General features: G+C 38.0%; 1 protein-coding gene across 3 annotated transcripts in view; it reads left to right on the top strand.

Moving 5' to 3' along the window:
- Positions 1–16,653, top strand: part of LOC127571646 (constitutive coactivator of PPAR-gamma-like protein 1 homolog) — a 110,753-nt gene that overhangs the window by 35,919 nt on the left and 58,181 nt on the right. For 2 of the 3 annotated variants that reach the window (XM_052018223.1, XM_052018226.1), the window contains exons 4-9: positions 4,339–4,467; positions 5,840–5,942; positions 7,772–7,872; positions 9,426–9,742; positions 13,454–13,586; positions 15,800–16,045. In XM_052018223.1, the coding sequence (XP_051874183.1) occupies positions 4,339–4,467; positions 5,840–5,942; positions 7,772–7,872; positions 9,426–9,742; positions 13,454–13,586; positions 15,800–16,045 (1,029 nt within the window). The remainder of the gene's footprint in view (positions 1–4,338; positions 4,468–5,839; positions 5,943–7,771; positions 7,873–9,425; positions 9,743–13,453; positions 13,587–15,799; positions 16,046–16,653) is intronic. The other variant, XM_052018225.1, reaches the window with a different exon arrangement.

Here is a 16,653-nt window from a genome sequence, read left to right as displayed (position 1 = left end):
TTCCTCATGACCACTTTTGTCCTGCTGTGGATTTGGGTAATATGTGGCACAGTATGTTGGTATAGTTTAAAAAGATATTATAATCTTGTTTCACAAAATAAATACCGATGAGGCGGACTACTTGTCTGATCTTGGGTCATCTATCCAGAAAGAAAACTACCTAGTCTGTGTTCACTTCCACAGCATCTAATTGTTTCTGAACCAATTACAGATTTTTGCTTTGGTAACTCCACCCAGAAATGTGCTTGTACAATAGCTTGTTTTAAGAGCTTACTGAAAGAATAAATGGATCCTTTATGAGTTTGAATTAATCTCTTTGTGCTGATATAGTTTAGTTATTTTCATTTTTTTTTACCTTTAGAGCTAAATTTATTATCTACAGTATATACAGATGTTATTATCTTCCAAACTGTAAAGCAGAGGTATCCACCTGTGTTTGATCATGCCCAAATCTTTTGATATGAGGAATTGGTCTTTGGCCTTTTAATTTTCTTCCAGGACTTGAATATCTCCTGTTTTGATAGCAAGATTGAGACTGTGTGCATTCAAAATGTGTTTTTAGTTTCAGCATGACTCATGCCCTGTAGTTTGACTTTGTGCAGAAAACAATCAAACACAACTGGAAACAACACATGGTAGCATTTGGATTCATCCACAGCTAAAATTAAAGCTGCAGAAAAATCTGTACTTTTTTTTCAAAAAGAGAAACCATTCCAAAAATTTTTATTTAGTATCCTTGAATGCAAATGGAACTTTATTACAACATAAACACTTAAAAATCTTGGATTGAACTCTGCCATTTGAATTTATTGGTACTTTATTCATAACAACAAATTTTAATATGATTAAATTAGCGGTACATGTTTTAAAGAAGTAAGAGGGTAATTTCCAATTTGCTTCATTACCAGTTTATGATCAAACAGGATTGGAAAATTGCTTTTAACATATTTTACCTTTTTTAAGGGTTTAAGCCACAGACTCTATTTGTTTTAAGTTTTAATCACCGGCAAATATTCCCATACAATTTAAGATTTTAGTTGGTGGAAGATTAATCTGGCAATCTCTATCAGTGGAACAAAATGGGATGTCCAACTTGACAGGCTGAATTTGTGCAACTTAATTTATATTCATTGCTTCTATCCAGATAGCTTTAAAACATTAGATGTACAAGTGATTATTAGAGACAATACATTTTCCAGATCAGAACAACATCTTCATAGAATTGATACTTCATGCACTCTAAAGCAATATCAGAAAGTTTAACTGCTCATTCAAGTGGAATTAACACATCCTGTAACAAGAGGTGTGGGGAATGTTTTCTCAAATCTTGGTCATCATACATTGAACATCAAACATTAACAGAGAAACAGATATTTGAGCATTAGAAAATCTAGGAAATGCCCTCGCAGAAAACCTGGAAATACTCAGCAGGTCGGGCAGCATTCTGTGAAGAAAGAAACACAAGAGGCTGCTTCATCTGCTGAGAGTTTCCCATACTTACTGGTTTTATATCTGACTTAATCTCATTGCTCTTTCTGGGCCCTAGCCAAACACAAATTGGATGCACTGTTTCTTTGGATTGAAACAGTGATCACCCACAAAAGGATTTCATTAACTTTAGCGCTTCCTGAAATATAAAAAAAATCTATTCACATGAGTTAATTCTTATGGCAATGTCATCCAAAGTTTCATATGTACATTGATAACACCCAATTCTACCTCTTGATTGCTTCTCTTGATTCCTTTCACAGCCTCTGGAATCAGACTGCATGTGTGACATGTTGCCTTGAATTAGCCATAGTTTCCTCAATCTAAACATTTAAGACCACCAAATCCAATTTTTTTTTACGTTTGTCTACATTCCATAACCTTGTTTACACCCCCCACCCTCTCGTATTCTGTACCCTTGCCATTCCCTACCCTTTGATTCACATTGAACGAGTGCTTCATATTAGCGTGAAGAGAACTTTTGACACCAAGCACTCAATATCAGAAAGCCCACCTGCCTTCATCTCTAATATTACTAGTAAACAAATCTGTGACTATATGTCTATCTCTGCCTTAGTTACAACTTCCATGTTCTATTTATTGCTTTTATGAAACTTTGCTGTCCTCGTTCTTTCTAAAAATGAGATTTTTCTCTCATTGTCATTTTCCTCATCTGTTTGCTTATTCACAGTTCTCCACTGTGTCCAATGTAAAGTTCTTGTTCATGTGTTTATGTTGCTTTGCAGTGTTGTCCCTTGCTGCCTGTGTAACCCAAGCCAGCTTTTCATTTCTTTCATACTAACTTGTTGTGCATTCTTGATAAAAAACACAGTGATGCTGGAGGAACTCAGCAGCCCAGGCAGCATCTGTGAAGAAAATCAGGCAGTGAGTGTTTCAGGTCAGGACCCTTCTTCAGGACTGAAGATGGGAAAAGGGGGAAGCCTGATATATAGGAGGGAAAAGCGGAGCAGTGATAGGTGGACAAAAGAGGGGAGGTGGGGTGGGCACAAGGTGCAGGTAAGAGATAGTGATAGGCAGGTGCGGGGAGGAAGGGAGAGCACATCCTCCGGGGGCTGAGTCAAAGGTAAGGAGAGGAAAAAAAGGGGTAGAAAAAAGAGAGAGAGAGGATAGGAAAGGGAAGAAAAAAAGAAGCATGGTGGGGGAAGGGGTGTGGGGATTGCTTAAAGTGGGAGAATTCAATGTTCATGCCGTTAGGCTACAAGGTTCCAAGATGGAAAATGAGGTGCTGTTCCTCCAGTTTGCTCTTGGAATTCTCCTAGCAGTGGAAGAGGCCAAGGACTGACATATATGTGACATATCTGATCGTGTGGGAGGGGGATTTGAGATGGCTGGCCACAGGGAGATGCAGATCGTGGTTAGAGTGCAGGTGTTCTGCGAAACGGTCATCTAGTCTGCGTTTGGTCTCACCAATGTAGAGGAGGCCACACTTGGAGCACCGAATGCAGTAGATGATATTAAGAGAGGTGCAGGTGAATCTGGGATAGAGTCCCCCTTGTCCTCACATTTCATCCTACCAGTCTACGTATCCAACAGATCATTCTCCGCCACTTCCGCCATCTCCAACAGGACCCCACTAGCAAGCATATCTTCCCTTCCCCGCCCATTTCTGTCTTTTGCAGGGACCACTCTCTCCGTGACTCCCTGGTTCAATCCTCACCCCCCAGCCATCCTGCTCCCACCCCAGGAACTTTCCACTGCCCCCGCCATAGGTTCAACACCTGCCCCTACACCACCTCCATCCAGGGACCCAAACAAACCTTTCAGGTGAGACAGAGATTCACCTGCACCTCTCTTAATATCATCTACTACATTCGGTGCTCCAAGTGTGGCCTATTCTGCATTGGTGAGACCAAACACAGACTAGGTGACCGTTTCGCAGAACACCTGCACTCTATCCATAACCGCGATCTGCATCTCCCCGTTCGTTGCCAGTCACTTCAACTCCCCCTCCCACACGATCACAGATATGTCAGTCCTCGGCCTCCTCCACTGCCAGGAGAATTCCAAGTGCAAACTGGAGGAACAGCACCTCATTTTCCATCTTGGAACCTTGCAGCCTAATGGCATGAACATTGAATTCTCCCACTTTAAGTAATCCACATCCCCTTCCCCACAACCCCCTCACCCCACCATGCTTCTTTTCCCTTTCCTAGCCTGTCTCTCTTTTTCCTACCCCTTTTTTTTGTCTCCTTACCTTTGACCTGGTGGCTCTGTTTTCCCCTCCTCCCCCCACACCTGCCTATCACTATCTCTTACCTGCATCTACCTATCATCACCTTGTGCCTACCCCACCTCCTCTCTTTTGTCCACCTATCACTACTCCACTTTTCCCTCCTATATAGTGGGCTTCCCCTCTTCCTATCTTCGGTCCTGAAGAAGGGTCCTGACCCGATACGTTGACTGCCTGCTTTTCTCCACGGATGCTGCCTGGCCTGCTGAGTTCCTCCAGCATCATCATGTTTTTCATCTAGATTCCAGCATCTGCAGTCCTTTGTTTCTCTAGTTGTGGATCCTTCCCTGCCAATTTTTTTTGGTCCATCATTGGCAGTGGTGGCAGCAATTTTATCCCTAAATCTTTCCACCACTTCTCCCTAAGGATCACTCTTAAAACTCGCCTCTTTAATCATACTTTCGGATACCCTTCCTACTATTTCCTGTTTTGGTTCACATCCTGTTCTTGTCTGAATATGCTTCTGTGAAGTGTAGTTGAATGTTTTTTTATGTTGAAATGCTATAAAAAATTTAAATTAGTTACAATTTTCTAAAACAATGAGTTAGAGAACTGGAATTTATTTTAAATATTCAACTCTTGGATTTCTGTACTTTCAGGTACGAGCACACCAGCTTGTTCTACCACCTTGTGATGTAGTGATAAAAGCAGTTGCTGAATATGTTCGCAATATTCAGGATATTGGTGACTTGGATGCAGTTGCTAAAGACGTTTTTAAACGTTCTCGGGTATGTAGCAAATAAAAACAATCATGTTTATATTGCACATTCATGAATGATTGTTATTTATATTTCCTCTTTCCTTCCTGTCATTGATGAAAAATGCTGATCCTTTGTTAGGATGCAGGGCCCTTGTTTGATCATTCATTGGTATCTGTCTTAAGAGTTTTATTAGTCAGATAGTAAAGACTTGTAGGCTATTTTGCCTAACGTGCATTTTGCCAGTGAAGATTATTGAATAGTGTTGTGTGGGAACTTCAGTTGACTTCCCTGACCAAGAATTTGCTGAGGCCATTTGCTAACTTCTGTGGAGGTTAAAGGATAGGAATAGAAGCTTGAAGGACGTTAAATGACAGAGTGTAAGATATAATGTGAAAAATTGATGCATAATGAGTGAAGACCGAGAGGGTGAAGTATGAGGCAGGTGAAAATGTGAGTCTGAAAATGTTGCAAATCAAGACAAGGGCAAGATGCAGTATTCTCTACTTTTGGAAGAGAAAACACTTATGAGACAACTGCTTTGCAAATCACTTCCATTCTGTTCGCAGGTGCAACCCTGAGCTCCCAGTTGATTGCTATTTCAATTCTTCCCCTTCCCATTCTGAATTGTCTGCTTTTGACCTTCTACATCGCTCTAGTGAAGCTCAACACAAGCTCATGAACACCACATTATACTTCCATTAGGTACTTTGTAGCCTTTTGGCTTTAATAATGATTATAATAATTTCAGACTTTAACTAGTTCCCACTCCTTGTCAGATAGGTAATGCCAATAATGTGGGATTTATCTGCTGGTGTTTTGGGAGATGGGCAGTAGGAAGGCATGAGGGTAGAAGGTTAAAGTTGCAGTTTGAGGTAGGGGATCTGTCATTGGAACTTTTGTAGTAGATTTCTGGGACTTTACTTCAATCTTGAGTTTTTATTATTTGCAGAATACACAAAAGATCGAAAGCTGCTGTAGTGCATCAAAAAGTTGTTTTTACTTTGTATAACGTGGAAGTTTAAGATCATGTTATATGTTAATCATTAATGATTACTTCAGTCTTTATATCCCCAAAGATCATAATATTCCTGTGTTTTTTGTACAATGCTAGTTAAATAGTTTTGGATAATACGGGGTGACAGGGCTAAGTGCTGCCTACTCCATGGATAGCTCTTTTGTATTCTTCATGAGACAAATCTATTGCTTTATTCAATTTTCAGCCATTTTCAAAACAATTTTCACAAGTAAATGACATTTGAGTTTATTTAAGTTTATATACCTAGTGACTAGCTTTGGCTCGCATGGTTTATTGGAATTTGATTTAATCGCAGATGCTTATTTACACAAAAATTAGTAATGGACTTCTGTGGATCTTTTGACTTGTTTGCTCTGTTTTCAGTCCAGGACGGAAGATAAAATTGAACAATTCAAGAGGGCGGTTGAATATTATTCCATTGCAAGCAAACCTCCATTATTTCAGCATGGTCCAACACCTTTCCCAGGTATATACTGGATGGAATGTGAAATTATGGTAGATTCTGTTGTGTGCAACAGTTTATAATTTAATATTTGAGAGTTTTACATAAATTTTGCTATGTGAATGCAGCTCACTGTAGCTCCTAAGCCAAACTTTGCTTTTTTTTCCTCTGAAATTTTTACCATGCATCCATAATGGCATATTCCAAACATATTAGGAATCATGAGAACCATCCATCTGCAGTGTGACACTGCTTTTAACTCAAATTATTAGCAAGACATTTTTTATTTATTTGCCATTTTGTTAAACAACCCAGCAAGTTCCCAATGTTAGCCCAGTTATCTGTAACTTCACCACCTTAGAGTGAAAATCAGGAGTGATTCAACTCAAGCAGATTTCTTACTGCTCCCCTCCCCCATCTGGCTCCATCTGCCCATCTGCCCATCATCCCTCCCTCATCTAGTTCCACCTATCATCCACCAGTCTCTGTCTCATCCCTCCCTCTCACTTCCATATACTGGCTATCTTCCCTCTACACTCTCATCCCTGATGCAGAGTCTCGACTTGAAATGTCGACCATCCTTTTGACTCCGTAGATGCTGCTTGACCCGCTGAGTTCTTCCAGAGGTTTATTTTTTTGCTCCAGGTTCTAGCATTTGCAATCTCTTGTCTCAATTCAGAATTAGTGGTAGACAGCAAAGCAACCTTGCTTGTTGCAGATCTCAACAAAGGCTTCTTTTTCAAATCTGGCAATCCCTTGGGGTAAACTTTCCTTTCTCCAATGCCCTTTGCTGTGAGGTTTCAGGTTAAACATACCTGTGGTGCCGCATTTGAGAAATCATTAAGCTGGTTGAGGGGCTTATTAAATTAAAAGAATTCTCATTACCAGCATACCACAATGTAATTAAGATCGAAGCAGAAATATAATGTTTTTACACTTTAAGATACTTTTATATTTTGATAAATTTGAATTTATATCTCAACATTACACATCAAATTATTTTGTAAAATCCATTTACAGTATAATTCTAATAATCTACCAACCAATTGTTTGGAAATCCTGATGATTTGTCATCTGACTCGCTTAAGAGTCCGGGGTGTGAACCAAAGACCCAGAGCGCAGCTGGGACCAGGGTCAGGTCAGGACTGTGGGCCAGATGGTCAAGCTGAAACTCTCCAGGTTCTATTTTCCTCTCCCTTCAAACTCGCTGGAAAATTTATTATACTACTGTGTAACATTTTTTTTAAAGTGAAATAAAAGTATATTTGGGTATTAATAGAGGTACATCCAATTGTCTGAAAATTTGCTAGTCCGGCACCACCAAAGTCCTGGGGTGCTGGATTACTGGAGTTTCACAGTAGTTTGCAATAAATGGCTTAAAACTCCACTAAACAGTCACTTGGATCTCAAGCAGCTGTAGGTTTTATGATCAGTTTTACAGTGAGCCTTTTTCATAAATCACTTAAATTTGTGTCAATTCTAGTTATTTTCCTTGATTGTGGTGGGGAATGAGCTGTGCTGTGGGATTTCTGCATTAATCCAAGTATGCATGGAAATTCCATATTTTTGGAGTGACGCGAAATGTCCAGAAAGAAGTCAATTTTCAAATATCTACTACTGAAAGCAATCAAATTTCTGGACAGTTATTTCATAAGTACTTTGATTGAATTAGCTTCAACCACCTCATGGCCATGCTGCAAGTATCATGGATTTGTTCTCCTAAATTAGGAATGACTGGTGCAGCTTCTTAGGTGCATTGATATCAAAAGAAGATACCCCTAGAACTGTTGTTCATTTATTGACCTGGTCTCTGAGATTTCTACAATGTTTCAATACTTTTCTCCTGCTTTAAGGAATGAGACTGAATCAGTTTGGAGTACCTGGTGTAATACCACACTATCCACATCCACAAATGCTTAACATTCCACAATCCCATCTTCAGGCGAAGGCTATGGTGAGTTTGATTAACAAATGATGCCATTAAATCTTAATTATCATTCATTGTGTACATCAAAATCTTAATGATAGCCATGTTGGCAAATATCCTCCATATTGTTGTCATGACTTAGGGTTAGATCTCTGAGATTATTACATATTATATCTCTGCACCTCATATTTATCCACAAAAATATTAGTGCTGTTAAATCATTTGGCGAAGGGGATGAATGTACTTTTTGAATGTACTTTTTAAATGTACTTTCCTGTTCTCAAGATTTGGCTTGATGGTGGAAGGAAATTGTCATATAAAGTAATATAAAATATTTCATTCCTCACTCTCTCTTGTTTCATTGATATCTGAAGAAAGCTTTCTTCCATTAAATAATCTTAACACTTTCAAAAATTTTGCCATTTTAGAATTGACAATAAAAATGCTGAAAGAAAGCGGAGAAGGTGCTTTCTGCAGCCGAGATCATAGGAGTACTTATAGGACTTAAATTATGGAACACTGACGTCTTTCAAAGGACATCAGTGTTCCATAAACAGGAATTAGCTAAATAATGAGATAAACATTGCTACAACAGATTATTAGGGAATGAGTGTTTGCTATGATACCATGAGATCACCACTTTCGGATGTAAAGTGGCATGGGATCTATTGTGTTTTCCTACAAGGCAGACAAAGTCCTAGTTTGTTAGCACTTCTAATAGCACAGCATTCTCACAATAATAATTTTGAACTAAAATGTTGTGCCTAAGTATATTTTATTGCCATTTTGCGGGTATCTATGTAAATGCTGTGTGTAAATGTTTCTTGGATGCATGATTCAATGGGTCAATGCAGTGAGTTGTTAAGAAACTAAGATGAAGGCTAGTGCTTTCTATCATGGGGTACATTTCGAATTTAAAAAGAATTGCCCTAAACATTTTCGAGAATGAAAACTAAACATGTTCCTGAATGGGTATTCTCAAAAGTTTTAATAGTACTTCACAATGGTAAAACTATTCATTTGTCACATTCAAAATAATTGATGTTACGTCATAAGAAATAAAGTCAGATGGAAAATTTTTAATAACACTAATGGGAAGCTTCTTTCAGATGCACATAATTTAAAGTTAATTTTCTGCAAAGCGCACCATTAGAATAGGCCATTGAGCTTCTCATGGTTGTCATTTCATTTAATTCAATAATTTAGCTTCATTGTAAACACCTGTGCACTTTCCTTGCTTTCTTCCTTCGAAAATTTTGCTGACTTATTTTGGACTTTGTATTTACCGAGTTTCTTTTGCATTATCTAATGGAAAAATTGATCTGTGTTTCAATTACACAGTTGACATTGGAAACACCTTCATATGAAGATGGTTTTGGTTAAATGCCAAATTCTTAAATGGAAGAGAAAGAAAGAATTTGCATTTTATGTAGTGCCTTATCACAGCCTCAACAATATAGCATCACAGATTGCTTTTAAATAGTTTACTATGTAATATATCTGAGAGTGTGTAATGTAAGAGTTCAAAAGACTGTTAATAATTACAGATTAACATAATTTCATATCATTCATTGTTTCAGGGCCAACGACTAGTTAGCCAAGCTGCCACTTCAGGACAGAGACCTTCTGACTTGTATTCACCTAACAAAGAACAGCCATCATCATTAGGTACATACCAGCCTGCTCTGTCTGACCCCAGCCTCACCCTGGAATCCAACAACAGTTACAGCAACATTCCTCATGAAGGGAAGCATACACCTTTGTATGAGCGTTCCTCACCAAATATTTCTACGGTTTCAGCTGTGAGTCCAAATCACTGTGGCATAGAAGGTCCATTTTTCCCTGCTTCTTCAACATCATCTTCATCCGATAATGAGGAAAATAGAGGTGCTGTTAAGTAAGTCTTTAACCTCTTTGTTGTTAGTTTGTTAAATTGAAAGCAGGTTACATTAAAAGTAGGGCTAACACACAGCTTAAAAAATAATTGTGACTAATCATGTGATTATAAAAATTAAGTTATTAAACATTGGAAAGCTATTTGTCACTTTTATTGATGGATGGTCCCATGAAAAATTTGCAAGACCTCAATACATGATCTTGGGGGCAGGTCAAGGGATTCCAAGATGGTATGACATGTGGGACTCTGAAGAACCATGTTACTGTGAATTTGGCCTGCAGGATGTAGGGTAAAACCTTTTTATCCAAGGTTCTACTTTCGCCTATTGAACCACATAGGTTATGGGTTGGGAGTCTGTGATAAAATTTCAGTCATTTAGGTCTATGGTAGTATGGTGGGTGGCACACAAAAATGGATATCTGGCAGACTGGGTTTGGCCTGAGGTAAGTATTGGACTAAACTTTTCTTTTGAATTTGTTCAACGTCTGCATATTTTTTCATTAATAACATTAAAAAAATTAACATGTTAATTTGTGTTAACATTAATTAGATGTGTTAACTGTGATTAACTGAGCCCTAATTAAAAGTAAGATTATTTAAATACATCTGTATGAGTACTTTTTAACCAAAATGAGTTTTCTAATGAAATGCGGATTCCTTGAATGACTAACTGGGCAACTTGTTGTATTAATTAAAGTCGATACCTTATATGTGGGAATAGAAACCGAATGCACAAAGCTGTTGCTGTCACGTCACAACTGTGGTGCAATGAGAGTTTGTCATTGATTTATACAGTAGGTTAAGAAAGTAATGGAATGTTTAATCTATAATAGGCAACCATATTCCAAATTGATAGGATATATGAATAGTATTAATCAAATTTTTTTTCTATTTTTCTGAAATGAAGTAGAAGTATGATATAACCATGAAAACATAACTATGCATATAGACAGCTATCAATGAAAGCTATGCAAAGAAATTGGAACCTTTATTTAAAGATAATTACTTTCAATAGAGGCCGCTTGCAATGAGCAGAATATTTATCTAATCTACTTGTTCCATTATGTAGCATGTCTGAAAAGTAAGCTTGTTCATTTATTGCCTAATTGTGCTTGGTATAAAATGTTAGCAGTAATTTCCATAAAACTTGATTTTAATTTTTGATCATATTTTTAAAATGTTGCTTTCAAATATATAGGGAACAATTCTGAGGTCTTGTAGAACATAGAACAGTACAGTACAAAAACAGGCCCTTTGGCCCACCATGTCTGCACCCGCCATGTTGCCAATCTAACTAATCTCATTTGCCTGCACATTGCCTGTACCCCTCTATTCCCTGCCTGTTTATGTGTCTGTCTAAATGCTGCTTAAGTGTTGCTGTCATATCTGCTTCTACCACTTCCCCTGGCACCGTGTTTCAGGCACCTACCATCCTCTGTGTTTCTTAAAGAAAAACAACTTGCCTCATAAATCTCATTTAAACTTTCTCCCCCTCACCATGAAGCTATGCCCTCTACTATTTGACATTCCCACCTGGGAAAAAGATTCTGACTATCTATCCTATCTACGGCTTCCATAATTATATATACTAATATCTATCAGGTCGCCCCTCAGTTGCCGATACTCCAGCAAATAAACAATCCAAGTTTACACAACCTCTCCTTAAAGCTAATACTTTCCAATCCAGGCAACATCCCACTAGACCTCTTCTGCACCCTTTCCAAAGCCTCCACATTCTTCGTGTAATGTGGCAACCAAAACTGGACACATTATTCCAAATGTTGCCTAGCTAAACTTTTATACAGCTGCAAAATGACTTCCCAACTTTTATACCCAATGGTCCAACCAATGAAGGCAAGCATGCAGTATGCCTACTTTACCACCCTTTCCACTTATGTTGCCGCTTTCAGGGAGTGCACCCCAAGATCCCTCTATACATTCATGCTCCGAAGAGTCCTGCTATTTACTGTATACTATTTTCTTGTACTTGACATCCCAAAATGCAACATCTCACACTTGTCCGATTTAAATTCCAACTGCCATTTCCCCATCCAAATTTCCAACTGATTTGTATCCTGCTTTATCCTTTGACAACCTTCCTTACTATCCACAAGCCCAACAATTTTTGTGTTGTCTCCGTACATACTAATCAGACCACCTATAAATATATATCACAAACAAAAGAGCATTGATCCTTGTAGAACACCACTGATCATAGACCTCCAGTCAGAGAAGCACCCCTCCACCAATACCCTTCCTCTTCTATGTCCAAGCCAATTTTGTATTCAGTTTACCAACGCTCCATGCGACTTAATCTTCTGGACCATCCTATCATGAAGGACTTTGTCAACTGCTTTACAAAAGTCCGTATAGACAACATTCACTGTACTACCCTCATCAATCATCTTTGTCACTTCCTCAAAAAAAACTCGGTCAAATTTGTGAGGCTGCACCTTACCAAAACTAATTTGAAGTTATTGAATATGTGATCATTTTTCAACTTTGTATTCACAGATATGCATGACTATAACACTATGTTAGTACCTTATTTGTTCTAAGCATACGGTGAAAGAATAAATAGTGTTTAACATGCATGCTTTAATTCTGTTCAGTTACATTAAACCATTTACATTTCAAAATGTGATGCATACTGTGAACTAAGATGCATTGCTTTAAGATATTAATCACTTGGTTCATAGTGGATTTACAATTGGAACTAGGTTTAAATAGAGAAAAAAATCAAAATCTGATACAATGTTATTAATATTTTTGGTGCTCTACGTGTGAAAGAAGTATAAATGACACATTTTACAATTTGTCTCAGACTAAATCGAGCATCAAACTTACACTTGCAATTTATTTTATTAAACATTTCTATGCAATCTTGTCTTGGATATAATTTACCTGAAGTCTTGTCTATATTTCAAATAGAGGGTATTCAAAAATAAAACAGAATATGCTGGAAATGCTCAGCAAGCCAGGCAGCATCTGTGAAAAGAGAAACGGATATTTCAGATTTCCAGCATCCATAGTATTGTGCTTTTGTTTTTAATACTTTGTCTTTGGGTTTTTTTTGAAAAGTAACCAGGATAGAACAACAATTTTTATAAATGCTGTGCAACTTTTTATAGCTCAAAATTATCTTGAAACTATTCCTGTTTTGCTTTGTTAACATGATGGATTTAGTTAAAGAATGAGTTTCATGCACTGAATTTAATTGGGTTTCCTTTAATGAATTATACATGCTGCATCAAACTTAAAAAAGATGTCATTTTGTGAGCTGCCAGAAAATTGAGGCCCATTTGGGAAGTGCTCTACAATTTATATGAGCGTAACCAAGACTGAATAGAGACTACTGGTTTGGTCATCGCATGCACAAATAAATGAATGTCCCTAATAGAAACTCCTTTTCTCATGAAACATCCAGCTCACCATGAGCAATGAAATAACATATCAACCAACACGCATTTACAAAACTAAGCAAAAGTGCTGTCACAGGAAAGAAATAATGGGTTATCTGTCTTTGTGTCTTCTTTAGAAGTGCTTTGATATTGATGGAATGATGAAATGGAGATCATCTCCAGCAAAATATTATGAGAATAGTTAAAGCAGTGGCAAAGGTTGGGGGGGGCAGGGTGGGAGAGAATAGCACATCTAAAGTTCTGTTCTTTTTATCCATTTAATGCCTGCATTTGTGTTCTTTTTTCCTAGTCACGTTACTGAACCACATCACCAAGTTGGGCATGTATTAGCATGGGAAAAACCTGGAAATCAATCTGACGTTTTGGACAAGTCTTCTGGAGGAGGGCATCAGAAAGGTGTTTCTATTCGCAATGAAACAAAGGTATTGTATAAGCACCTACTATTCTTTATTAGTAATCCTTAATAATACAGATATGGTGATTTTTCCAAAATAATGTTGCAGTGTAACTTAATTTTGGAGTAGGTTTCCTTGTATAAATTAGGTAATCTTTATGTAGAAGTTAAATACTTCCTCCACTATACATCAGTGAGCAATCATCCATTTGAAATATCACAAGACTGTTCATTATGTAAGGTCACATGGGCATCAGTAAAAATTAGTGTCATTAAAGAAGTAATATTGGGACATATTAATGTGACTGAAAGCTGACTGAATTCGGAAAGTTCCAGATATACCCCCGAGGGGAAATATCCTATCAGCGTCCTACCCTTTATCAATTCGCCACAGAATCTTATCAAGATCATCTCTCTCTTTTCTTAACCGTCATGAGTATTGGCCTAAACTGTTCAAATTCTCTTCATGCATCAACCCCTTCATTCCAGGAATCTTATGACCCTTTTATAGACAGTCTGCAGTGCAATTATATCCTCCTCTAAATATGAAGAGCAAAATGTATATGGTACTCCAGGTACAGCCTCACAAGTGACATGTAATGTTGCATCAAAACTTCCTTGCTTTTGTACTCTATACGCCTTGCAATAATGGCCAACAATCCCATTATCCTTCCTAATTACTTGCTTCTTGCGTGCTAACCCTTAGTGTTCATCCCCACCCACCCTTGTACTGCAACATTTTGTAGTCTCACTCTATTTAAATAATAATTTACTTTTTATTGCTCCTTCCAAAGTGGATAACCTCCCATTTTCCCACATTATACTCTATTACTTGCCCACTTAATCTATTTGTTTTGCTCTGCAGGCTTTTGTGTTCTCTTCATGACTTGCTAATGTACCTATATATCATCAGCAAATTTGGCGACAGTACACTCTGCCCCTTCATCCCTCATTAATATACATTGTAAAATATTTGAGCCCCAGCCTGATCCTTGTGGCATCCACTAGTTACTGGTTACAAACTGAAAATGACCTATTTTTCCCAACTGTCATTTTCTATCCATGCCAATATATTGCACTGTTATCTTGGCTAATGAAATTTTATGTGGCACAGTGCTAAATGCCTTCTAGAAATTCAAGTATGTTGCATTTATTGGTCCCATCTATTTAACTTGTTATATCTACAAAGAATTCTAGCAAGTTTATCTGCTGTGATATTCTTTTCGTAAAACTATGTTGACACTGCTTGATTATCTTAAGATTTTCTAAATGTTTTGCTATTAGCTCAATAATGAATTCCAGCATTTTCCCAATGACTGATATAAGACATGTAATGGGGAAACAATGTAAGGAAACAATCCCTTTTGGTAAGAGATTGAAAGGTGTTCTGAAGGACCTGGGTGTCCTTGTACATGAATCACTGAAAGTTAACATGAAGGTATGCAAGAGAAACAAAGGACTACAGATGCTGGAATCTAGATGAAAAACATGATGATGCTGGAGGAACTCAGCAGGCCAGGCAGCATCCGTGGAGAAAAGCAGGGGGTCAATGTTTCAGGTCAGGACCCTTCTTCAGGACTGAAGGGTCCTGACCTGAAACGTTGACCGCTTGCTTTTCTCCACAGATGCTGTCTGGCCTGCTGAGTTCCTTCAGCATCATCATGTTTTTCATGAAGGTATACAGCACACAACTGGGAAAGATGAACAGTATGTACATCTTTATTGCAAGAGGAGTTGAGCACAAGAGTAAAGATGTCTGACTGCAATTATATAGGGCCCAGGTGAGACCACACCTGGAATAGTATGTAAAGGTCTCATCTCTCCACCTAAGGAAGGATATAATGTGAAAAGCATTCGCCAGATTGATGCCTGAGATTTTGGATTTGTACATGAGTAGTGGTTAATCAGACTGGGCCAATATACTCGAGTTTAGGAGAACAAGGGGTGAACTCCTGGAAAGATTCAAAATTCTTATAGGTTCTAGACAGGATAGATGCAGGGATGATGTTTTTGCAGGCTGGGATATGTAGAACCGGGGGTCTCAGTATTGTATTGAAGGGATCAGGATTCATCCCTTTAATGCAGGATTCAAATAGGAAGGAATTTCAGTGTACATGAGTGTAGGTTCTTTTCTTAAATATGTAAGTCTATGCACTTCAAAAACATTTTTGAAAATATTGTGAAGTAGGGATGTATTCTTAGAATCTGGTCGAATTTATTAATGACTATCTTATGTACCAGGTTGAGGAGCTTTCTGGCAATCCAGGATGCCAGGTAGATGCAAAAGTTTCCCCTGCATCAGCTGGAAGCAGACTAAGCCAAATCAACACTGAACATATTCCATCTCTACTGTCGGTGCCTACAAGAAACCACATGGACATAACCACACCTCCTGTGCCAATGGTGGCTCCAGAGGTATTAAGAGTTGCTGAACACAGGCACAGAAAAGGACTGATGTACCCTTATGTATTTCAGGTGCTCACTAAGGTAGGTCTAAGTACTGCCAATTATATAAAGTTAAATATTTATATCAAAATGTTATTGTGAAAAACTGTAAACCATGTATTAGCATTAGTAATACCATGAATGACACATATTTAGACTTCTGACAGCATTTAATCACTTTAGTAATGGTGACTGGTTTAAAAGTGCTATTAAAAGTAACATGAGCCCAGGTGTTGCTACCAGCAGTGAGTTGGCCCTGTTTGCCTTTGATATATGAGGGAACTAGGATCTTGACTTTTCTGCTATGAATTACTTGTGCCCAAAATTTTCCTGATAGAAAATTGCAGCAACATAATGTACCACATTATGCTGACAGATGGGCTGACCTGATAAAAGCTCCACTCTCAAAGCAGCTGGAAGAAATAATTTGCAAGCAGACTATGTTACCCACCTGCCAACACCATCCTCCATTCTCCAAAGCTTTTTCAACTATCAAATCTGACAAGGACTTTGAATGCTTGTTAAATGCCCCTGACGTTTGGAAACATTCAAAAACTATAGGTGTTAACTGTAGATAACGTGGTTAGGAAGGGATATACAATACAGGCCTTCCATCAGTCGGGGCATTGAATACAAGAGCAGGGAGGTTT

The sequence above is a fragment of the Pristis pectinata genome, chromosome 6 (genome assembly GCF_009764475.1).
Source record: "Pristis pectinata isolate sPriPec2 chromosome 6, sPriPec2.1.pri, whole genome shotgun sequence".
Classification (NCBI taxonomy): domain Eukaryota; kingdom Metazoa; phylum Chordata; class Chondrichthyes; order Rhinopristiformes; family Pristidae; genus Pristis; species Pristis pectinata.
This window is presented reverse-complemented; position numbering and strand designations above follow the sequence as displayed.